Genomic DNA, 24,699 nt, shown 5'->3' with positions numbered 1-24,699 from the left:
ACTTTTTTTTTCTTCCATCCCCTCCAAAAAGATGGTTTGAATTTTCCATTTCCTATCCCAAAGGTGCTTTTTCACGAGGCAACTGGACTTTCTTTTATCTCTTTGAAGACGTTTCGCTTCTCATCCAAGAAGCGAAATGTCTTCAAAGAGAAACAAGAAAATCCAGTTGCCTCTTGAAAAAGCACCTTTGGGACAATCATGACCTAGATGACTAAGAATCTCCATAGACATTTTCAATTTCCTAGGATAAAATAATTGCTGCTGTCACCTGCAACAAATCTGAGGTAAAGAAGGGAAATTTCCCCTGCTCCAAGAATGGGTTTTCCCCCACAGAAATTGAATAAATGTTTACAAAGTATCATTTGCATACAGAGTTAAAATGAAAACTCATTTGGAAAATCTAAGAACTCATGAAACACATTTGGATTTAGACACCCTTTGAATAGTAGAATCTCCTAGTTGGTGTCAGCCAGAACAGCGATGAACACTGGCACAGATAAGAATCTTTAAGATTAAGATTCTTCTGTCAGCTGTTCCTATAGGAAATAAATGAAATTAGAGGTATTTCTGAGCCAAAAATTTTATTGATCCCAATAATTTTCCCCTTCTGTCACGTTAAAAGTGGGAAATTTTGGAAGAGTTTGGGGAACCATGTCCAAAGTACTGAGAGGCCACATGCAAGAACCCTGAGGTCTCAAGTGGTGTGACTTTGTTTTAAGAGGATAAAGTTAGTTTTTCTTCAAGAAAAAGATTGAACCTCCCTTTGCAATCTAGAAGAGAATTTGACTTTCCAAACTGAAACACTACCAATAATTATGTGACATTTTTGTTTATTTCTTTTTGTATTTTATCTCTATTCTTTAGGGAATTAAAAAATTACTCCAGCTAAACAGAGTTCTTGTCTATAATTTCTCTGATATTTATTAAGCATGTTTGAACAAAATATTTCTTAATGCTTATAGTTTGAGTTTAGGAGCAAAAGCTCTTGGAGGAGGGAGGGAAAACTTTCAGGGTATGTGCTACCTGGCCCATGGAAAGAAACATGAGTTAATATGATAAAAATATATTTTGTATCATAGCTAAGCCTTCAGTTGATCAGGTAACAACATTGCTATGCTGGCATTCAGTTTGCTTGAAAAGATCAGTTTACTATAACTACAGAAATAAATTTGCAGCTCCTTATGTACTTGCAATGCATACCTATCCAAACATTAAATATAAGATAAAGGTAAAAGCCTTCAGATTATTATTTAATGCTCTCTGAAGATGGAAATGGACAATATGTTTTATAAACTGATTTCTTCCCATTTTGGTTTGATTGGGAATTAATATGCAATCGTTATATTTCATTTATGGAATTTATAGGGACTCCAAATATTATCATTTTCCATTTTTAACCCTCTCAGTTTTCCTGGATCCTTCTTTTGTCCTTTTCTTTGTAGGAAATGTGTAAGTTGAGGATAAAAAAGCAGCTTTGTTGCACAAGATTTGAACAGTAGGAGCAGGAACATCTCAAGCAAAGGATTTTAGCGCTATTAAATATGCTAATTAAGATTATTTTGAAAGTTGCCTTGATTCTCTTCTCAGAAGATGCTGGAATCATTTTTCTAGAAATAGGGAAGCAATAAGTAATCAATTTCATATCTGTGAATCAATCTAAATAGGGTTTTGTACATCTCTTGGGTCAATTTAATGACGAGAAGGACGAGGGGGGACATGATAGCAGTGTTCCAATATCTAAGGGGCTGCCACAAAGAAGAGGGGGTCAATCTATTCTCCAAAGCGCCTGAAGTCAGGACAAGAAGCAACGGGTGGAAACTAACCAAAGAGAGAATCAACCTAGAACTAAGGATAAATTTCCTGACAGTTAGAACAATTGATCAGTGAAACAACCTGCCTCCAGAAATTGTGAATACTCCAACACTAGAAGTTTTTAATAAGAGACTAGACAACTATTTGTCTGAAATGGTACAGGTGTCCTGTCTGAGCAGGGGGATGGACTAGAAAGGTCCCTTCTAACTCTGTTATTCTGTTAATTCCAAGGCATTTGACTGATCTGGAGATTCAATTATTTCTTCTAATGATATTCAGTTAGCAGAGCTGCATTAGAGAAAAGAATCTGAAGTCTAAACTAGATATAAACACTATTACTCCAGAAAGAGTCTTTAGCACAAGGGTCTTCAAACTTGGCCCTTTTATGACTTGTGGACTTCAACTCCCAGAATTCCTCAGCCAAGTATGCTGGCTGAGGAATTCTGGAAGTTGAAGTCCACAAGTCATAAAAGGGTCAGGTTTGAAGACCCCTGGTCTTTAGAATTAATCATTATTTTAGTTGCTACTGGCAAATTTAACTACCAGAAAGTCCACTGAAGTCACCAGTTCTCCAAGAAACACAACTTAAGAATAACTGAAGGAGCACAATGATTAACATTCCTTACAGATATTTTCATGGGGCAGTAGTAACAAATAATTGAAGAACGAGATTCCATGCTGAATCTGTGCAAAAACATCTCTCCCAGAATAATTTTTGAAGGAGTTCTAAATTTTTAGGATTTTTAATTCAACTTTCCTATAAAATTGAACAGGAATCTCATAGACATATCTAATCTTTTGAAGGAATCACTGATAAGTTTGAAGGACTGTTGCATCTATAAATTTGCAAGCATTGACTCCTCAAATATCAAGCAAGTGAAATTAGTGAAGATTAATTTCATAGGAGAAATATGATCCATGGAACTGAGTTTAGGTATGTGAATGCAACAGATTCTAAGCAGAATTTTTGAAAACAGAATTAATATATTGTTAATTCTATCACTTTCAGTACTTCTACCAATCTTCTACCTATTTACTTATCTCTTGCATTTTATATTTGCCTAATTCTCTTTTTTTTGGCAATAACATACAGTTCAGCTAGGTCCAACACTGGAAGTTTTTAAGAAGAGACTGGACAGCCATTTGTCTGAAATGGTGTAGGGTTTCTGCCTGAGCAGGAGGTTGGACCCGATGACCTCCAAGGTCCCTTCCAACATTATTATTATTATTATTATTATTATTATTATTATTATTATTATTATTATTATTGATCATCGCACAGTCAGCCAGATGTTCAGACTGGATTTGGCATTTTGTCTACCTATCGCGTCCTTACCCAGGACCTGGGATAGGCAGATGTGGATGTTTGATGGTATTACAGGTATCGTCGCAGGATGGAAGCAGTTCCTAATAAGGCCGCCTTTTGCAATTGACTAATAGCGAATTTGTCAATGCCAATGGTGTTCAAGTGGTGCTCCACTTGTTTTGGGATTGCACCCAAGGCGCCTATGACTATTGGTACTACCCTTGCTTGCTTTTGCCCCAGTCTTTCTATTTCTATTTGTAGGTCTTTGTATTTTGTTATCTTCTCCAGTTCTTTCTCGTCTATTCTGCTGTCTCCAGGCACTGCCACGTCCACTATCCAGACTTTTTTGTCTTTCTTATCGATAATTGTTAAGTCTGGGGATTATTATTATTATTATTATTATTCCTTTAAAAAAGTTATATGGGGAAAGAAATCAAAGGAAATTGTTTCTATGGAAAAGAGATTATTTTCATGTAACAGAATCTCATAATGCTACAATGAATATAAAAAATATCAATGCAATTATAAATTAATCAGGGCTAGCAAAGGAGTTAGCTTACACAACTGCTTTGCCCAGGAGAATAATTGTAACTATGACATACAATGCTTTACTATCTTGTAAACTTTCCCAGTCTAGGACCCTGACTGGGCTAGAGTGTATATCAGAATGGAGGGAGCTGTTTGACATTTTGTCAGAGCAATTTTATCTAATCAGTCCAGGGTGGTCTCTTCCAGTCCCCAGTCCCCTAATCCAGAGGTCCCCAACCCCTGGTCCGTGGACCGGGATCAGGCCAGAAACTGGGCCGTACAAACAAGCAAAGCCCCATCCATAGGATGCAGGCAGCACACAAAACCATGTGCCCTCCAGTCCACGAAAAAATGTCTCCCCACAGAACTGATTCCTGGTGCCTAAAAGGCTGGGGGCCTCTGCTCCAATCCTTTCACTTGGATAAATGACTCCTTAATGTAGGACATTTTCACATTGAGAGGTTGCAATACTGTATACAGTTAGGAGGCGATGTGCTACCTGAGTGTATATATTGCGTTACCAGACAGATTTCCACAATCTCATGAACAGGGCTGCTGTTGCTGCTTCTGGCAGAGGCAAAATACTGAAAGCAAAAAGAGGCCCAGCTCACACAACAGAAGACTGGAAAAATGTGGGAGAAAATAGTAGATCACCTCATTGACTTTTATCAGATTTCCTGAATATTGTCTCTTTCCAATGGGATTAGCCCACCCCACTTGCATCAGCAGGCCTTTTCTGGACCCTGTAGGCCAAGGAATTTCACCTAGCAGGAGAACAGTCTTTTCTGTCACGGCCTCCCGCCCACGAGAACGTCTTACCGCCAGAGGTGAGATCCATCCCCACCCCTCTGGCTTCCTGAAAACACGTGGCTCTGCCAGTTGGTTTGGGCCCATGATGGGCCCTGCTATACTAGAAGTTTCTCAACTGAGTGAGAAACAAAAGTCACCATCACTACCCTTCCCCCATACTACCCGTGTCCTTGATTTTCATCTTTTATTTGTTGTCAAACTTAATTTTAATGCTTTTATATCTATGCGTTTATACTATTATAAGCCACCCCAAATCACTGGAGACAGTGAAACGGATAGCCTATAAATTTAATAAATAAATAAATATTAAACATCCAGGTTCTTTGAATTGGTGAGCAAGTATTCTGATCATAAGTGGAGCTGCTAAGAAAATGAAAACCACACATACAAACACTCAAGCATAACAACCCTTCCATTCCTTAACAAAGCTGCTGCCAGGTGCCTGGCCTGGCTCAAGATTTAAATGAGAAAAGCTAGGCTCTTCAGAATAGCCGGAAACAAAGGGCCCTTTGTACTTTTGTACTTTTCAGAGTGTTTCTTGTTCTAGCACCAATGAGATGTTGAAGAAGAACTCTGAGCTCTAAAGCACATCAGGAAATGGGACCATCAATCTCCCACCTATCTGTTTCAGATTTCCTCCATTCTTCTGTTCAGTTCTATGTTAACCTGGGCTTGTTCAATGGGGGTAAGAAAGAAAGTGGGGCTGATATTAAGCCCAAAGAATGATGACAAGAACAGCTTTATTTTTTCCTATGGAGCAAAGAGGGTAAGGCACAAACAGAATTGGAGGTAGTACCGTCCAAATTCATTTCAGAAGCAGGAACATCTAATGCAGTCACCCATGCTGGCTGGGGAATTTTGGGAGTTGGAAGTCCACATATCTTAAACTTGCTATGGTTGGGAAATACTGAACTTATCTCTTCCATCTACCCATTTGCTCCTTAGCTGTTTTTTCACCTCATACCTCTGAAAAAATGGGTACCAAGCTAGAGGAGGCTCAGTGCCAGGCTGAGGTAAGCTAACATCTACTAAGCTGTCATTCAACCCTTTTTTCTAAAACTTATATTGTAGTTTGGATAAGCACTCACTTGATGCTGGGACCCATGGACTACTGATTCTGGAAAAGAGAATGAGTTACTTCATTTAAGAAACCTTGGGACAGGGAATACAAATTTAATTCTGGTGCAGTATCCTTATAGAAGGGCTGTAGCTCTGATCATGAGCAATTAAAATACCCCAGCACAAGTTTCCGAAGACTGTATGGGGGATGGGCATTTGTAATCTCAGGAATATGGCCAATCAGTGCAGACTAGGACAGGGGTCTTCACACTTGGCCCTTTATTGACTTGTGGACTTCAATTCCCAGAATTCCTCAGCCAGGCATGCTGGCTGAGGAATTCTGGGAGTTGAAGTCCACAAGTCATAAAAGGGCAAAGTTTGAAGACCCCTGGACTAGGATATCATAATTTGGCATGTTTCAGTTATGTTTGATTACAACATGCCCAACCACATTGAAAGAGAAACAGTTTGTGCAACGCTGCTATAGACAACGCTGAACTAAATGGAGTATTGATACAGGTAGCCCTCATCTTACGATCACAACTTAGCCCAAAATTTCTGTTGCTAAGCAAGACAGTTGTTAAGTCAACTGTGCCCCATTTTGCAAACTCCCTTGCCACAGTTGCTAAGTGAATCACTGCAGTTGTTAAGTTAGTAATATATTTGTTAAATGAATCTGGCTTCCCCATTGACTTTGCTTGTCAGAAGATTGGCAAAAGTGATCACATGACCTCAGGACACTGGAACCGTCATAAATATGAGTTGCGCCTGAATTTTGACCATGTGACCACGGTCATTTCAAGGGTGAAAAACGGTTATGAGTTTTCAGTGTTATTGTAACTTTGAATGGTCAGTAAATGAACTGTTGTAGGTCAAGGACTACCTGTGCTGATAATTAATAAGAGAAAGGAATTACCAATGAAACCATACCATTAAAAAAAGCCAAGCTGCTATATGTGTGTATATATTTGATTTTCAAACAAGAAACAAGTTTTTCATTCTTTTTAGCAGTTCTGTTTGTTTTTAAAGATACACACTTTGAGTAAATAGCCAGCCTCTATACAGTACAGAGCTCTGCTCTGGACTTTCCCTTTTTTTCTGAACTCCAGATCATTGCCCTTGACGCCCACACTTACTATCCTCAACCAGATACGCTAATGCTTCTCTACTGAAACCACTGGTGGTTTATGGACCTCTGGTATTATATTCTTGTGCAACATTTTTCAAGCTTCCCAGTAATCTTAAGTGTATTTACTTCGGGAAAAAAATGTCTACTCCACCTGACGTAAAGAGGAAAGAAAGGGAGAAAAATACCAGAAGCATTTAAGAAAATCTGGAAAAAAAACCAGAGGCTTCGGATATATTTGTTCCAGTCTCGTGAGGTCTCACTCTCTCTTCGAACTCCAAAGAAACAAATGTAGTCTGCTGATAAAAGAAAGCTGTGTAATTCTAAGCTCAGCTGGCTCAGTCAATATGACAATCTGACTTTGATGTTCAAGTAGAACATTCAGTGATGTTGGGAAAGCAGAGATCAGTCCCCAAAGAGAGGAACATTTGAAGGAAAAAAAATGCACTAACTCCCCTTCCTTTGTATAGCAACAAATTCTAGTTGCAAAGATATGGATTGGGATCAGAATAACATCCAAATTCGAGGGGGATGAGATGGGAGGCATTTGACTCTCCTGAATGCATTTGTCCAGCCAGAAGGAAAAACCTGGAGAAACATCTAAGATTAGCTTGTTGTCAATGACAGCTTTACCCTGTGTATCACTTAATCCAGTTGGCCCCAAACCTTTTGGGCACCAGGAAACAGTTCTGTGGAGAGAGGTTTTTTTGTGGACCGGGGACTGGGGGGGGGGGAGCATGGTTTTGCATGGTGCCTGCATCCCACGCATGCATGGATGGGGCTTCATTCGTTTGCATGGCCCCATTTCTTGCTCACTGCAGACCAATGCCGGTCCGTGGCCCAGGGGCTGAGGTTCCTTGATTTAATCCTTAATTTAAAAGCAATTCTTAAATCATCTGGCTGATTTGTGTATTTAGCTGATTGCATAAGTGACTAGTCTACTAGTAGCACAGAAAAATAGTCACAGAAGACTGAGATTCAGCTTCCAAGATGGCTAGTTACAAAGTTTCCAGTATTCACAAGTGGAACCACTAAATGTAATGGGAAGAAGGAATAGCCTTGAGCAGGGGTAGGCAACATTGGCTCTTTTATGACTCTTGGACTTCAACTCCCAGAATTCCTGAGCCAGCCATGCTGAGGGAAAAGGGAGAGGTTTCCAAGCTGAGCCATGCTGGCTCAGGAATTCTGGAAGTTGAAGTCCATGAGTCATAAAAGAGCCAAGGTTGCCTGTCCCTGGCCTTGAGGAACAGAAGGAAGAGCTGCAGCCAAGACAATGGTCAGATAAAAGAACTCTGAGTCTGGGCCAGAACTGTAATTGTGAGAAAGCATCTGTGACAAGGCTCTTTGTTGTGCTCACAAAAATAAAAGGAGGGGGGAAAGCCCACTCAAATTTCAAAGATTCTGTCACTGAAATCTTATATAAAAGTAAGTACTTGCATGCATGATTTTGGCTTCCTAATCTGGTCTATCTTGGAGGGACAACACTACCCTTCCATCATACCAATGATGCATTTGAGCTATATTTGCTGAAACAAGAGGGGCAGAGATGTGCTTAGTTAATACCGGGAAGTGAGACAGAAGAGTAAAGTGAAGCATGGAATATGTAGTTTGCAAAAGAATATGAAGCAATGATATTACTAAGTTCCTAGCATTGAGATTCATTTTCTACTGCTGTTCTTCTATTTTTTATTTATTTTTTTAGGTCAGCATACCTTGTGACATATCTAGTCCACAAGCCATTCTAAATGTTCCCTTCCTCTTTGTTTTTGAAAAAGGACCACTGATTTGGTTGATTCAGGGCACTATTTCTGAATTCTGGTTAGCCATTCTATATTTGCCCAAAGACAAGTACCCATGTATACAAATACAAAGCAAAATTCAGAGTTCAGAGTAGTAACTTTTTGGGGGAGGGAGTTGTACTTAAAATGGGAGGAGGGTAATGAGGACCACATTGGGGTAAGATGAAAAATGAGCCAAGGCTGGATTTTTGAGGGGAGGGGAGAATGAGGGTTGAAGAGAGTGGCTGTTGTTTAAACTGTTAAGCCTATTTTAGGACTTACATATAATTTCCCATTTCAAAATGGTGGGACACTATAGCACAATTTTTTGGCAATTTTGGTGAACAAGTCATTGAGGGCCAGACAGAAAGGCCTCAGGGTTACATTCAGCCTTGAGACCTCAGTTTGCCCAACACTGCACTAAACCAACATTCTAGCACACATCCAAAATACCTGGAAAAGGGCCATATTAGTAAATATTCAACTGCCATGTTCTGAGAGTCAGAGAAACAGCCTATCATGCCTACTAAAGCATTATTAAATATTTTGCACATCCTGCTGACAAAAAAAATGGAAGCAAAAAAGAAAAAAGGTCCTGGGGAAATTCATATGTCCAAATGTTCTTTAGGTGTCCTTAAATTAGTCCCCAACCTCCAAGCTGGGGATAGAAGGACACTTGTGCCCCATGGCAAATGAATATTTTTGGCATAAGAAATGAAAACAAAGTGAAACACCCAACAGATAATTCTCAGCAGCTTTGACAAGGCAACCTCATGTACTCTTGTTTCTGGAGACCTAGATTACATCTATCTATCTATCTATCTATCTATCTATCTATCTATCTATCTATCCATCCATCCATCCATCCATCATCTATCTGTCTGTCTGTCTACCTACCTACCTACCTACCTACCTATTTATCTATCTACAGTATCTATCTATCTATCTATCTATCTATCTATCTATCTATCTATCTATCTATCTATCTATCTATCTATCTATATCTATTTATCTGTCTATATAATTTGTATCCTGTCTTTATTATTTTTACAAATAACTCAAGGCAGCAAACATACTTAATACTCCTTCCTCCTATTTTCCCCACAACAACAACCCTGTGAAGTGGGTTCGGCTGAGAGAGAGTGACTGGCCCAAGATCACCCAGGTGGCTTTCATGGCTAAAGTAGAACTTGAACTCTTAGTCTCCTGGCTTCCAGCCTAGTCCTTAATCAGATCCCTCAGCCATCTAAGATGCAGGATGGCTCTGTCTCTGTGTGGATACTCAATGGGCAATGGTTGCCCAGGAAGGTACAAGGTGATGTTCCAGAATAACCCAGGCTTAGTAAATCAAACCTAGCTAATGCAGCCAAGGACATCCATACCCCTTAAGTAAACGTGGTAGGATGCAGCTCCATTGGCGATGCTGCAAAGTCATTTCTATTATTATTCTCTGCATCTTCTTTCCCTTTAAGCAATTTGCCAGGAAGATATCAGTCATATGTTTTGCATAATGGAAAATAAATATTGCAATTGTCTATATAAAACCCTGTCATTAATAGACACCAATCCACCACCACCACCACCACTACCACCCCCCCCCCAAAAAAAAAGAATCAGAGAAGCGAAACTTTATACAATGCAAGGCAGGAATTCATATTAGTAATTCTGATTTTTTTTTCACATTTCAAAATTCAAGAAATTAAGTTTTGGGTTTACCTGGCACTATGCTTTTACAAGGGACCAATCCTGAATATTTGGCCTAAAACTCCTACCATTTTTTAACTATTGGCAGTGACAACTGGGAATCAAAGAAGTTTAAATTCTCTTTATCTATAGATTTAGAAATTATTTTAACTAACCTTTCCTTATCTTGAAAAAAATGTGGATTAATTTGAATCAATCTCTCTGTATGCAAACATATATTTATAAACTCACACACATATACAGTAATAAACAATCTATCTGAATCTACTAGAAGATTACACTTGTGGCTACCATAGTAGAAAATATTTGCCATTTACATCTTAAATTTTTAAGAGAGTCTATTTTCAGAGACCAGATTTCAAACAGAATAGAACTGGAAAAGACCTTGGAGGTCTTCTAGTCCAGCCCCCTGCTCAAGCAGCAGAGCCTATACCATTTCAGACAGGTGACTGTCCAGTCTTTTCTTAAAAACCTCCAGTGATGAAGTACCCACAACTTCTGAAGACAAGCTGTTCCACAGGTTAATTGTCCTCACTTTTAGGAAGTTTCTCCTTATCTGAGAAAGTATAACTGCAAGATCTGAGAAAGTATAACTGCATTTGTGTTGTGTTAATTTCTGAAGGAAATTAAGCTATTTACATAACAGAGATATCCTTTGATCTGAGTGTTAAAAGGGATTTTGAAAACACAATGAACAGTTTATGAATTGTAATGGGAGAAATATAGGAAGCTGACTTACATACTTCTGAATTGGTGTGTTTTGGATATCCCTACTTAGTCTTGTCTTTTGAGTTGATGATACTAGATACAGTAGATAGAAACATGCTCTCTTGCTATCAGACCTCTTAAGTGGAGTAGGCAAGAATGAGCCTGGGAATTTCTGAATGCAAAGGATGTCTTTTCCTACTGAGCTATACGGGGTATCTAAGGTTTACTAAAATACAGTTTGCAAAAAAGCAAACTGTGATTGAGTCGGTGGCATTCAAACAGCAGCACTTGCTTTGTCAAGTCTGACTTATCTTTTATAAATGGGATACCACTGAGTATTTTTTTTATAAAGCCCAATGTCCTGTAATATAAACACAATTGTTTCTGGAAAGTTACCAAATTTTAAGGGAACATGCTCCAATTACTTTGTTCATTAGGTGCACAGTAGAATTTATGAATCAGTTTCAACCACCAATGACAGTACTAACCTCCATCCACAGCCAGGCCAAGTACATGCAAAGGGTTTTTCCCCTGTGTGCCTTCTTAGATGGGCTTTCAAATGGCTGCTTTTAGTGTACATCTTGGTACATCCAGGAAAAGTACATTTGTGCATTTTAATGAGTTCTGCTGCAGGATTCTTTTGAAACTTCTGACCCATGATAACCCCAGCTTGACCCTGCATTGTACCTCCTGGACCAATAGGTTTTGCAGCTATCGGAACTGGAGCTATGCGGACAAATTTGGAAGATGAGTTCAGGTTGGATGATTGAACAAGTTGTGGCACCAATGCAAAAGTTTGCCCTTGGATGTTGACCAAGAGCTGTGCAACTTTAATGTTTTCTTGCACTGGTCCTTGTGAACTAGGACTCACATCTGACGTTTGCTTAACTTGAACTTGTTGGATCTGGAGCATGACTGGTATCCCTCCATCAAGGGACATTGCTCCGTTAGACGTATGGCTGCCTTCCATTGCACCATTTGACTGTTCATTTTTACTGTCTTTTAAAGTAACACTTGGTACCATCTGGTCTTTTTGCTGTATGGAAGCTACAGTAATTTGGCTGCAAGCTCTCATATCTTTGGTCTCACTCTTAGGTCCTTCTTTGAGATCAGTCTCCATGTTTTCTTCCAGAAACTCCTCTATCTCCTCAAGGGTGGGCTGGAATGGTCCAGAATCTTCCATCTCCACTGTGAACTCAGGCATTCTAAAATTCTCCTCCTTCACAATGGGCTGAAGTCTCCTTTTATCCCACCAAGAAGCATGGCCATTCCCCAAAGATGCCTGGGACAATAAATAGTCCAAGATACTGTCCTGATTCTCAGCATTTGATGAACTCCCATAGCTGGAGCCTAGAACCTGTGAATCTGGGCTTGAACAAGAACAAAAACTTGAGGAATCACTATCATCTTCAGACACTGGTGAAGGCAGCATTTGGTATGACCTGCCAACAGCTGTCATGTCCCCAAAGTATCCAATGGAGGGCCTGGTGGATGAGAAAGTTTCATCCGCAGGAAGCAAGTGATCCACCATTCCTGAATAGTCTCTTTACGTGTGTTTCACCAACATGTACCAAACGAATGAAAACCTGAATGTGGGAAACACAAACATTGACAGTCAGAAGCCAGAATTAATTGTTCCATCTCAATACGCTGAAACCCTATAGCTTGATTTAGAATACTTGCTGAGTGCAGCACATGTTGCTGCTTGTTTCAGTCTAGTTTGTATCACCCAAGAGGATTTCTTGACTGCCTGAAGGCTTTCTTCCAAGATTGCACCACATTCTTACAAAAGAATTATCTCCCCAAACTATTTCATAACTATACATCCACGACTGTAGATTTATAACAGCTTTCTTTTCAAATGTTTACTGGTAAAAAGATAAGAGTTCTATATTTTTAGTCATTAATCCTACAAATAAAATTAAAAAATACGCAGAGGGGAAAAAAAGAATACTGAGTTTTCTCCCATTCCTGAATTTCTTTATAAAATAGAGCATTTATCCCTAGGAAGCAGTTTTCTATCGGCTACACTATTTTTTCTTTCACATATGCAAATATAGGCTAATTACTGTAAAGAAAGGTTCAGAGTAGCAGAAGCTAAAAATATTGGCTGGTCTTCAACAGCAAATATATCATGGCAATTTTCCTTCCCTAGATTAATGGATCAAGCTTCCAGCATTAATATCTTCTGTACTGGTCCTTATAAGGTTTTGAACCAAGCAGCATTCCTCAATAACCATATTTCTAGAAGTGGAATACATTTTTTGCCCTGCCAGTTCCCCCCCTCCAATAAATAAGTAAAGATTACGGACAAAAAAATATATATTGATTTTTTTTCTCCCTTGCAACACTTGGCCTGACTACGCTGTTAATTGGTGCTGCCTCAATGCCTGCGTTAGTGAATATTTATCATTTGCAAACGCTGCCTTAGAATGATCAAAACCACATTCTATTTCTAAATTTGGTTTAGAATTAGTCCTTCATTCAAGTTTTGGATTTCAAAGCCTTGAGACCGATCCAGCCGGCTGAGTGCTGCCATCCATCAATTCATTCAACTTGAGAAGCAAGGTGTTCCAACTCTACAAAGCCCAGTATTCAAGGGGGGGAGGGAAATCACTCACAGATATCCATTCTATTCATCAAAGCAGAATTCAAACAGACATGTATTACGTTCAGATGGATACAGAAGCTGAAAATGTCTGCAACCAACCCTTGCCCGTGTTTTTGTCCTAGTCAGCTTGGCTGGTTGAAAAGAAAAAGACTTTACGAACATACTGAAGAATTATACATGTTTTTATGGAAGCTATGATGGTTGTAGAGGCGTTATTGGGTCTGCATTTGCAAGGCTTGCAGGGAGAAAAAGAGAGGGAGGGGGGAGGGAGGGAGGGAGGGAGGGAGAGAGAGAGAGAGAGAGAGAGAGAGAGAGAGAGAGAGAGAGAGAGAGAGAGAGAGAGAAGAGTTAGAGAAGTTTCATTGTAATAAAAAGCCTGTAGTCTACCCTAAAAGAAAAAAGTAAACATGAATTTTTGCGTTATTTCTAACATAATCTTCTGCTGTTGCTGCTATGACCACTTTGCCACAATGTTGTCCAAAAGAAGGAACATCATATTCACACAATTGATACAATTTATTCTGCATACTTAACTTCCCCATCTTTGTTTCATCTCATTTGAAGGAAATAAAATCCTACATGCAAGATAAATTGGAAATTTAGCAAGAGTAGTTTTCACTTACTCCATCAGGACCCATCTGTTAACATCCTACATGACATCTAACAGATTACAAGCACTTTTCTCCGAGATAGGTTTTTTCTTTTAATGATCTGGAGTGGGGATAGTTAGTTGGGGGGGGGGAAACACTAATTGGCCTGCTATTGCACACTTTAATAGCAATAGCACTTAGACTTATATACTGCTTCACAGTGTTTACAGCCCTCTCTGAGCAGTTTACAGTGTCAGCATATTATCTTCAACAATCTGGATCCTCATTTTACTAACCTTGGAAGGATGGAAGGCTGAGTTAACCTTGAGCCAGTCAGGAGTGAACTCCTGACAGTAGGCAGAGTCAGCCTGCAATACTGCATTCTAACCACTGGGCCACCATGGCTCTTTATTTGTACTCTTTAAGCACAAATGCCAGGCTTCTCTTTTGGTTAAGAGACAACCTTTATGAAATGCTCACATATATAGAAAAGCAGGAAGTTCAAGCAAAGGTTAGAGCCCACGTTGTGTGACTATCCTAGAAAATGTTTGAATAGCAAAATTAATTCCTCACAACATTGATTTGAATATTCAGAGCCAAAGCAAACCAGTTACACTGACAGCAAATAATTCAAAATGTTCTCCTTGGTTCCACAAATATTATCTCACAATCCTAGATGTGTCTCACTCAGACAGAAGTCTTTTGGGATTCGTTCCCAGTATATGTATATTGGATAGCAGCTTTAATCCATTTACTCATTAAACTTAATTAAGTTAAACTTTAGTTAAATCACTACTAGGGAAAATGTTCTATCTGCACGTTTGGAACTAGAAAAATATTTGTATATTTGTTCAGGCTGTTTGATACTGGTACTTTGGCATTCCCATAACACTGCACCTGGTAATAATCAATTTGAATGCTTTTTTAAAAAATTTACAATTGAATTTATATTTAATCAAATAATTCATTCTTTGACATGCAGATGACTAGGTAAGCAAGTATTGTGTCAGTTTATAAACTGGTGCTTTAATTCACCCAGGAAAGAAAAGCCATGTCTACTAAGACAATGTGAACAAGCTCACAAATTGGACATACCAATATCCTTCTCCCTCTGGAAAATTTGATTTGTGCAAAATGCAAAACAACAAAAAACAAAAGAATTGAAAATGACAGAACTAGAAGGCATTCCCATTTGGTTTTGGTTTTATGCTCCACTGTTCTTCTGACCATTTCTGGTCTGTTCAAGATGAAACTAAGTCCTTCCAATACTTTGGACACACTAGCTATTCCAGAAACATGATGGTTAGCCAAATGATTCAGAACTTGAGAAGAGGCCTGTGGTCTGCTCTTAATTAAAGTTATTTAAGGGAATTCAGAGAGACCGAAGTTCAAGTCATACCAGAATCCATTTCTACTCTACCCACAAAGAGCCCAGCAAATTGCTTTACTCTCTCTTTTAGAAAAGGTAGGACTATTTTACCTGGGCAATGAGGAGAGGGAGTTTAGCATTTCTATTTCTGCTTTTTTGCAGCTGCAGTTTGGTGGACTGGACATGTTTGTAATATCCTGATGTTTTTAAACTGTGTTTTTAAAATTATGTAATTATTATTTTGGAGGTAAATTCTTTCCTATCATTCCAGTGGTATGTTACACAGAGTAGCCAAAAATAAAATTTAAATAATTAAACAGAATATATACTCTAAAATATAATGCAGTAAAATATATTTGATGTCTTCCTTTTTATATTAACATTATTTCCCTTTCTGTAGGGGACACAATATTTATAAACAAATAGGTAACTATTATGCAGCATCACCAGTTTGGCCTAGTTCCAAGGTTGCAATTGGACCTGGGATTAGGCAGCACATTCACATCCAAGGTAAAATTCAGCCTCTTCGTGGAGTAGATCTAATGTCGTGAAAAGACAACAAATTGTTTATTACCAATGAGAATGATAATTACATTGTCACTATCAAGGAAGGATGGGCTGCTGGTGGGATTTTAGTCCTGTGAGTCTTACTTAGTCTTACTCTTCGATCATTAGGTAGTGATGTATAGCTCTACCCAAGGGAATAAATTAACTTGGGATAACTTAGGTGTTGGGGACATATGAAGTGAAACCTATTATAACATATTTTTCAGCTTATCCATTGAATGGGCTATACCAGAATTTGTTGTGACAAACCTGGAATAGGACAAGCCAAACCAAAATCCCCAGATGTTTAGGGAATGTATAACTGGGCAATATTTTCCCAACTTTAAACTCCTGAGTTCCCAATATTTAAATAGGAGCATCTCTTCTTGATGTTTTACGGTCACTATTCTACCCGGAGCTAGAGACTCTTACAGCATACTGTAATTCTCTCCATTTCTAAATGGAAGGATTGAATTAGAACAGGGGTGTCAAACTCGCAATGTCATGTGATGTATTGCGATGTATCATGACTTTTTTTCTGTTGCCAGCAATAGGGTGGGTGCGGTTTTGCCATGACGCATCTGGCCCGTGGGCCGGCAGTTTGACACCCCCTGAACTAGAAGGCTAGAAGCTAATTAAAAGGTTGTAACTTTAACCCCTCCATTTTGTATTGTGATCACTGGATCTACTGTTGGAAACAATGGTGCATCCAAGCTGCCATGAAACTAATGAAGAAATGTAGCATTGGCGAAAAGAAGCATCTATGCCAGTAAAAGATGCAGAGCTGAGTAGAAGAGTAGAGAAAGCAAAGAACATAGAAAGTTTCTTTGTAAATTTTAAACTTTCTCAACTGGGTGCCTCCAGATGTTTTGGCTTCATCTTCTTACATTGATTGGCATGCCCAGCACATCTGGAAAAATCCTAGCTGGAGAAAGAGCTTCCTTCTCTCAGTTGGATGCTACCATTTAAAATAGAAACAAAAATGATAGCAAAGTTCAGCATTTCTGAAGAATGTGATATTAGCAAGATATATGAGAGGGCAGTTGGAATACTAGTCGAGTCTCTGAATCAAAAGTATCCTTTCTAATTAAAGCTCAGCTATTCTTCGTCTTTCATTTATCATATCAATGGAACCCACAGGACTATCTCACTCTAAAAATATGAAGATAGAGTAAAGATCAGTAGAAGGATGCAAGACCTTAAGCCACTTCTCTTTTTCATCAAAGCAGTCATTCAGTGCAGGTTCAATTCTGAATGCTGCGGGAATGCAAATACAATTTGTATGTAAACAGTTAAAAAATAAGTAGATGACTTCATGTATCATGGAAGTATGCTTACTAAAAATAGAAAAATGAGTAAACAAATTTTAAGATATGTAAATGCTGGAAGAAAAGCTATGAATGATGTGTGATCGGTTGCAAAGCACAAATATTGAAAAAAATGAAGATGATTGTGTATAAGAGGGTACTCCTGCTTAGTTTGTAAGAGGGAAGTTGGAATTTGGAATGTCAGGAGAAATTTAAAAGTAATCTGACAATGAAAATGGGATAGCAAAGAAGTGTGTACAGTAAATCAAGAAGACATAGGGTCAAGAATGAATGGGTAAGTGAACACCAGAAATCAATGATCAATATTAAAGAAGTATGTTGAGGTTGTTTGTCATATAAGGAAAATGAGCAATGATCAATTGAAAAATATGAAAAAAAAGCATACAGGGAGAGAAAGAGGGAGACCGAGTAAACTGTGGTTGTATGGAGTTGAAAATATCTTCAGAAACAATGAGTTGAGGAAACAAAAGACAAAAGGCAATATACAAAGTGCTGCATTGATACAGAAACCAGAGTGGTTTCCATGGATAGAAACATAAGAGATAGTCCATCTTGTTGGTGTAAAATAGATTTAGCTGTTTGTTTTTCTGTTTCTTATCTACGGTTTTAGTATTTGTCTTATTATTTCTTATTCCTTTGTCGCACTTTGCATGCTATTTACTAGAAAAAGGAACAATACAATAACTATGTTTATATGAATGTATCTAATCCTTTTCTTACTAAAGTGAGCAAATTTCTTCTTTGACTTGAAATTCTCCAAACCTAATAAGAAATAATATTACAATCCTAGGCATAGGGGAGAATCTGTATTTTCATTTACTGAAATCTGCCCTCTCATTAATTGAAACTGGTTCTGGTTTCATAGAGAATAGATTCCTATCTGCTGCCACTGAAAAGAAGCCATGTCTAAGGAAAAACTCATTTCCCTACTCATAAAACTCCCAAAGTTTCTGCTGGGCTGTTATCATATGTTACTTTCTTACCAACCTTATGACCAGCTTAGGAAGACAAACGTGGTGGGTTTCAGCCGGTTCACACCACTTCGGCAGAACTGGTAGCTAATTTTTTGTTGACCAGGCCCAGAATGGACTTCTGGATGCGGCATCCATACAGAGAACTGGTTGTTCACATATTTGAATCCCACCACTGGTTACTCTGTTCCAAAGAACAGTTGTCAGTTTAGGTCAGCAACTAAATATTAAAAGGACAGGAATTGTATTGCCGCATTTTGGATTCGACATTCAGAGAAGAATGTAGAAAGCTATGCAAAAACTGATCTGCTTGTCATTCTAGGAGGAGCTGAGAGCGTTACAAGGGAATGCTATGTCACTGCAAGCATCATCAGCTTATTTGGTGTTTTTTTAAGCAGCTGTGGATATGCTGACAACTGCATTCTAGAGCTGCCAACATCTCTTTTCCCTTTGATGCAAAACAATCTCATAAATCTCTACTTTCCTGACAGGACCAATTGCACAGATATAAGGTGTAGATACTTGTTTACATTTGGTATAACGCAGAGCGGAGCATAGCGTATGTACTTTCTACATTGGTGTTTGCCCAAATTCACTGGAATGTTGTGGCTCAAAAATTCCAAGAAACTCAGAACATAACATACCATTGCCACTGTTTTTATATAGGGAAAACATTAATCCAGAAGCTACTGTGCTCCAGCAGTCAGTGTTGGACTTGTTTGGATTGGAGAAATTTGAGCTCTAGACTCTGCTTAACTGCAAGGGAGCCTTCCCCATCCTGGTTCATTTTTTCTCTCCATCCAAAAAGGTTTATTTTATGTACCTATATCCCACTTTTATTATCCTAATAAATAACTCAAGGCAGCCAACATACCTAATACACCTTCCTCTTCCTATTTTCCCCACATCAACAACCTTATGAGGTAAATTGGGTTGAGACGAGAGAGGGACTGGCCCTAAGTCTTTCATGCCTAAAGTGGCACTAGAACTCGCAGTCTTCCGCTTTCTAGTCCGGAATGGGACAACTCGCCACGGCCAATTTGCCATGGCCAACTCCCCATGGCCAACTTGCGCAAGGACGACTCACCACAGGACAACTCACTGTGGCCAACTTACTATGGGACAACTCACCATGGGACAATTCAAGAATTTATATTTAATTATTTCATTTTTTTAAAATAATTTTTGTCCTTCGCTTTTCATTTTGTCCCTCCTTTTCTTTAATGAAATGATTCCACCATTTCTTCGGTATTATGTAAATTTTGTCCTGCAGCAAGTTGTCTCGCGGCAAGTTGACCATAGCAAATTGTCTTGTGGCAAGTTGGCCACAGCGAGTTGGCTACTAAACAAAACAACCAGCCCTACAAACAGCACAAGGGTAAAGACAGTAGCATTGATTAGCGCGCCTTCTGCCACTGATACACATGTGCCATTTAGGCACTCAACCATCTGCACATTAGGCTGCCCTGAGAATGGGTCCTATTTGTGTACAGAGGTATACTTATAAGGAATTTCTTTGTAGAGGTAATTCTGGACCAGTCAGAATTCCTCTTTAATATGCAAGGAGTGCACATGGTCTGAATTTATTTGTATACTTAGTTGATGATGGAGGGGAGAACCAATGGAGGGGCTAATCAATTATTTCTGCATTCTTGGGGTAGATGCTTAAGTTTGATGCTTAAAAGATGTCAAAAGGAGCAAGAAGCAATGCCACACACATATACAATTGTGTATTCATTACTTCTTATTATATTATCATATAGAGACACTGAGTAAGTTACTACATTGGGAGTAATTATCCTTCACAATTAATCCTCGGTGTTTTTGGTCCTATTGGAAGTCCCCCCCTAGGTGTATCCATAGATGTGCACACACCATAGAGGCTTCTCAGATTTCTTTGAATACACAAACTTGCTCCCTCTATGTCATTTCTTTCCCTTTAACAACCAGAAGCACTGTGCTCTTGATTATCCTCACAATATAAGGTTTGATAGCTCTGCCAAAAACAAAAACCTCCAGATGATAATCTAGAATACAATATAGAAGAGGAATTCAGATCTAATCCACAAAAATGAAACTACAGCATATATTATATGTATTTTGAGCAAGGCATACAATAATGCAATGTTAGGTACTGGTATATCACAAGGCAGGGCAACCAATCTTGAGTGCTCTGATTTGATCAATAATCCTATATGGCAGAGTAATGGAGAAACTGTGTCAGTCTCAAATTCGTTCACTGTGTGGTTAACCAGAGATTTTAACTCACGGTCTGTGTGATCTAACACTCTAGAAACAATCTTGGGCACTGTTCAACTTGGTGGAAAAGTGGGTATCATATGAACATTTTAAAAAGATGCATTTGAATCTGAATCATAGAGTACACTCTGCTGTTCATGCTGGGTCAAGAATGAATGAGTGAATGAATGAATGAATCTAATGTATACTATATACTAATAAAAGCCTTTGCTGTCTCTCCTCTTAGGGAAGTTTAAATATATAGCTGCAAGAAAGGCGTTCCAGCTTAAGAAAGATTCAACTGTTAATTTTGGCTGGTCATGTTTTACAGCAGGGCTCCCTAACTCCTGGGCCATCAACCAGTACCAATCTGTGGCCTGTTAGGAACCAGGCTGCCCAGCTAGAGGTGAGCAGCGGGCAAGTGAAACTGACACAAGGGATCTAGGTTGCGCACTCTTCCTCCCTCCTCCCTGCTCTGTGGAAAAAACTGTCTTGCACAAAATCTGTCTCTGGTGCCAAAAAGATTGGGGATCGCTGTTTCACAAAAACAAACATTTAGTAACATCAGTCAATAATTTCCATATATTAATTACTCCATGCATCCGATGAAGTGAACTCAGAAATGCCTTCTAATAAAATGTATTATTGTAATTGAAAAAAATGCTACTAGACCTCCAATTTTCACTACCATAGTCTAACATAGTTCTTCACCACGATGTAAAAAAGATGTTGAGACTCTAGAAAGAGTACAGAGAAGAGCAACAAAGATGATTAGGGGACTGGAGGCTAAAACATATAAGGAACGGTTGCTGGAATTGGATATGTCAAGTTTAATGAAGAGAAGGACGAGGGGGGACACGATAGCAGTGTTCCAATATCTCAGGGGCTGCCACAAAGAAGAGGGAGTCAAGCTATTTTCCAAGGTGCCTGAAGGCAGGACAAGAAGCAATGGGTGGAAACTAATCAAGGAGAGAAGCAACCTAGAACTAAGGAGAAACTTCCTGACAGTTAGAACAATTAGCCAGTGGAACAACCAGCCTCCAGAAGTGGTGAATGCTCCAACACTGGAAGCTTTTAAGAAGAAACTGGACAGCCATTTGTCCGAAATGGTATAGTTACCTGCCTGAGCAGGGGGTTGGACTTGATAACCTCCAAGGTCCCTTCCAACTTTATTATTATTATTATTATTATTATTATTATTATTATTATTATTATTATTATTATTATTATTATTCTACAATGACTACATAAGGGTACATCTCTATATAATAAAACAACAGGACATAATACCATCTGCTTAATTTTTTCAAGGAGAAGATTTCTTTTGTATATCTCATGGTCACTGAAAACATTGCAAGGATGTTCTGCAGGCCTCTAAGAAGGTTTAAATATTAAAGGGTGGATTCCCACCTTTTTTTCCCTTTACTGCCCACCATAGATCATTCCCTAAGCTTATTGCATTATTTTGCACTTTATAATTTACAGTACATAACCCGGCCCATGGGCTAGTTGCATCATACAGAGGCCACAGCCACACCAGCTCCAGCAATGCAAAAAAAAGTCACAATTGACGTGCTGAGTTTGACACCCATGACATAACTTGTCACACTTGGCTGAATGGGCAATAAGGTAAGAGTTCTGATTCTTAAAGCAAAAGAGCCATTAGGACACACTGATTCAAGTACAAAGCAGTTGTCAAGCTTGTTTTCTAATTTTCAGGATTTCCTAGCTTTATCTATACTTTTGCTAGGAATGGGACATTAGTGGGAAGTTTGGGACTGAGATCCCTTTCCTTGTCTAAGGTTAATTGGTCTCCCCTCCCCCAAAAGTATCAATTCCTAATTCTTTTCTGAAGAGGGAAGACTCTGCTGTAAGGTACCAACATTTATAAGCTTTAATCTGCAGCTCTGGACAAACTACCTTAGGTTTGGTCATTCATGCTGGTCACACACACATGCAGTCACGAACCTGTCTCTGCTCATCTATCAAGCTGGCAATGGAGGAAAGCTCTGAGATTTATTGCAAGGGTGGGGGGAAGAAGGGAGATGAGATGGAGGACACAGCTGTGTGAAATTACACTGCAGTTTAGGCAAATGTTTTTAAAACTCCGATCTCAGCTTTACACAGCAGGTATTAAAGAAAAGGACTGAGCTCAGTTTCACTGGTGCTATTCTCTCTTTCCCATTCCCTCCCTTTGGACTCTGAAGTTTGGAATGACCGAAAGTAACCCAGCAGCCCTTTCTCCCTCCCTCCCTCTCTCCCTCTCTCTCTCTTTTTCAGCATTATCATAACAGAACAGAACAAAACAGGCAGCTGCCTCCTCCTGTTCCTGCTCTAGGTTACTTTCTCACCATTATCTTCCAAAAGGAGTCCGGTGCACCCCCTCCCCCCAAAGTTCTGCTGGAAAAATACTAAATGTTTCTGCTGCAATCATTGGAAACATCCATCTCCAAAGGTAAAAGGTGTAAGCCAAGAGAGCCCATGAAGTTTCCACAGCAAAAATGTTGCAAGGCACAAAGGGAAATCTTCCTGCATTTCAGAACAAGAACACCTTGAGTGCTCTCCAGCCAGATGCAAACAGACCTTTTCTCCACACTGATGCCCTCTGAATATGCGGATTACACCTCATTCTAACCCTTGGCCATATTGGCCAGGATGAAGATACAAACTGTATGTGGAAGGACAAGTCTGGAGAAGATCAACGGAGAGGGGGACAAAAATGAGTCTTTGCCTCAGCAACATTGGTGAAAAATAATAGGAGTTAGGTTTTCCCCCACATTCTTGAAAGCTGTCTCACTGACATAAGGAAAAATAAATGAGTGATTTTCAGAGGGCCTTGTATAGTATATACAGCTTTCTCTTTCATGCACACACACAAAATGAAGAGCTTCCAAATAGGAAACAATCCTATACTTTCTCCAGAAAATTTACCCCCCCCCAAAAAAAAAAGATTCTTTGGGGAATAGCTTTGGGTTATTGGATATATCCAGTCCTTAGACATGACTTGGGATATGCTCTATGGTAGAGAGAGAACTCTAACAATTAGAATTCTATTATTAGCTCTCCAAAAAGAAGGATTTTTTTTCCTGGGCAAGTGAACAATACTGATGGCAGATTGAAAAGTTTCCAATCCCATAGCAGGTTTTATCAAAGAGACCTTCCACATAACTACATTGCTACTATTATTGCTACAAACTCCCTCCATTTAAGCATTACAGTGTCACAATTTGTTAGTCGCTGCTTAGACTTAATCCAGCAATTGCTGCCTTTTATGGTTGACATGGGTCAACCTTCCTCAAAGAAGACACCCAACAGATATCTTCACTTCCCACCATTTTCAGCCCCCCCCCCGCAGCCCTATGTTGGCAGGAACGATGGGAGATGTAGTCAACCACCGACATATGGCTTCCATATTCAGCGTTACCAAAAGCACCAATTAATTTCTCTCTGCTCTGCTCATGTACGCTGCCTGAAGCCTGTGTTTCTGTGTAGCCCGCTAGGGGATATTGGGGGGGGGGAGGTGTTTTTTTAAAAAAGCCAGCAGCCCAGCTTTGATATCAACCCCTTTAAAGAGCTGCTTTTAAGTCCCAAAAGGAACCAAAAGGCCAGGGGGGCATTTGCCTAACAGCACAAGAGGCAGATCTGGGCTGTCGTCAGGTGGCATGAGAAACCGGCCTTCTCACGTCCTGGGTTAACAGAAGAAATGGAAAAGTACCTGCCTGTTTATTTGCTACCGTAGGGGAGGCGACAGTCATCGCTCCAGCACAGCGACTCCCAGAGTTTACGTCCGCCTGACGAAAACGAGCTTTTCTCTACCAACGGCTCTGCCAGAACATATGGTGGGGAAATTGCCTTTTTGCTCATTCTTCGGAACTTGGGGGTGCCGATTGATCGAAAGCAATCGCCGCGTTTCGATGGCGGATCGCGTCCTTCAAAGCGGGGAAGAAGGGGGCTCCTTCGTAAACTCTCCCCCCCCTCCCTCCGTGCCCTTCCTTTACTATAAACAACTTCGCGCGCAGAGAACGCCGCCTCGGCCTCCACGTCCTGGAGCAAAGGAGGATTTTCGCCCGTCCTTCTTCCGTCCACTTGTTTAGCATCCCGAAAACCCGAGCCGCCCCCCACCACCCCACCCCAGAGGCTGGTTAACCGATCGGCCCGCTCCTCTCCAGTGACCCGGGAGATCTGCGAGCAGCTCGCTCCTTTCCCGTGTAACGC

The 24,699-nt window shown here is 39.6% G+C and overlaps 1 protein-coding gene across 3 annotated transcripts in view; it reads right to left on the bottom strand.

The window, feature by feature from the left end:
• The window catches only part of KLF15 (Kruppel like factor 15), a 30,934-nt gene that overhangs the window by 5,683 nt on the left and 552 nt on the right, over positions 1 to 24,699 (bottom strand). The window contains exons 1-2 of one of the 3 annotated variants that reach the window (XM_039331474.1): positions 24,200 to 24,565; positions 11,320 to 12,417 (exon numbers count right to left, since the gene is read on the bottom strand). In XM_039331474.1, the coding sequence (XP_039187408.1) occupies positions 11,320 to 12,362 (1,043 nt within the window). In that variant the 5' untranslated portion in view covers positions 12,363 to 12,417; positions 24,200 to 24,565. Of the gene's footprint in view, positions 1 to 11,319; positions 12,418 to 24,199; positions 24,566 to 24,699 lie in introns of those variants that run through there. The other 2 variants (XM_039331473.1, XM_039331472.1) reach the window with 2 other exon arrangements.

Source organism: Crotalus tigris, unplaced genomic scaffold (assembly GCF_016545835.1).
Source record: "Crotalus tigris isolate CLP2741 ecotype Arizona unplaced genomic scaffold, ASM1654583v1 scf7180000024437.13266115, whole genome shotgun sequence".
Taxonomy (NCBI): Eukaryota; Metazoa; Chordata; class Lepidosauria; order Squamata; family Viperidae; genus Crotalus; species Crotalus tigris.
Note: the sequence above shows the minus strand (reverse complement) of the source record. Positions and strands in the feature narration are given on the sequence as shown.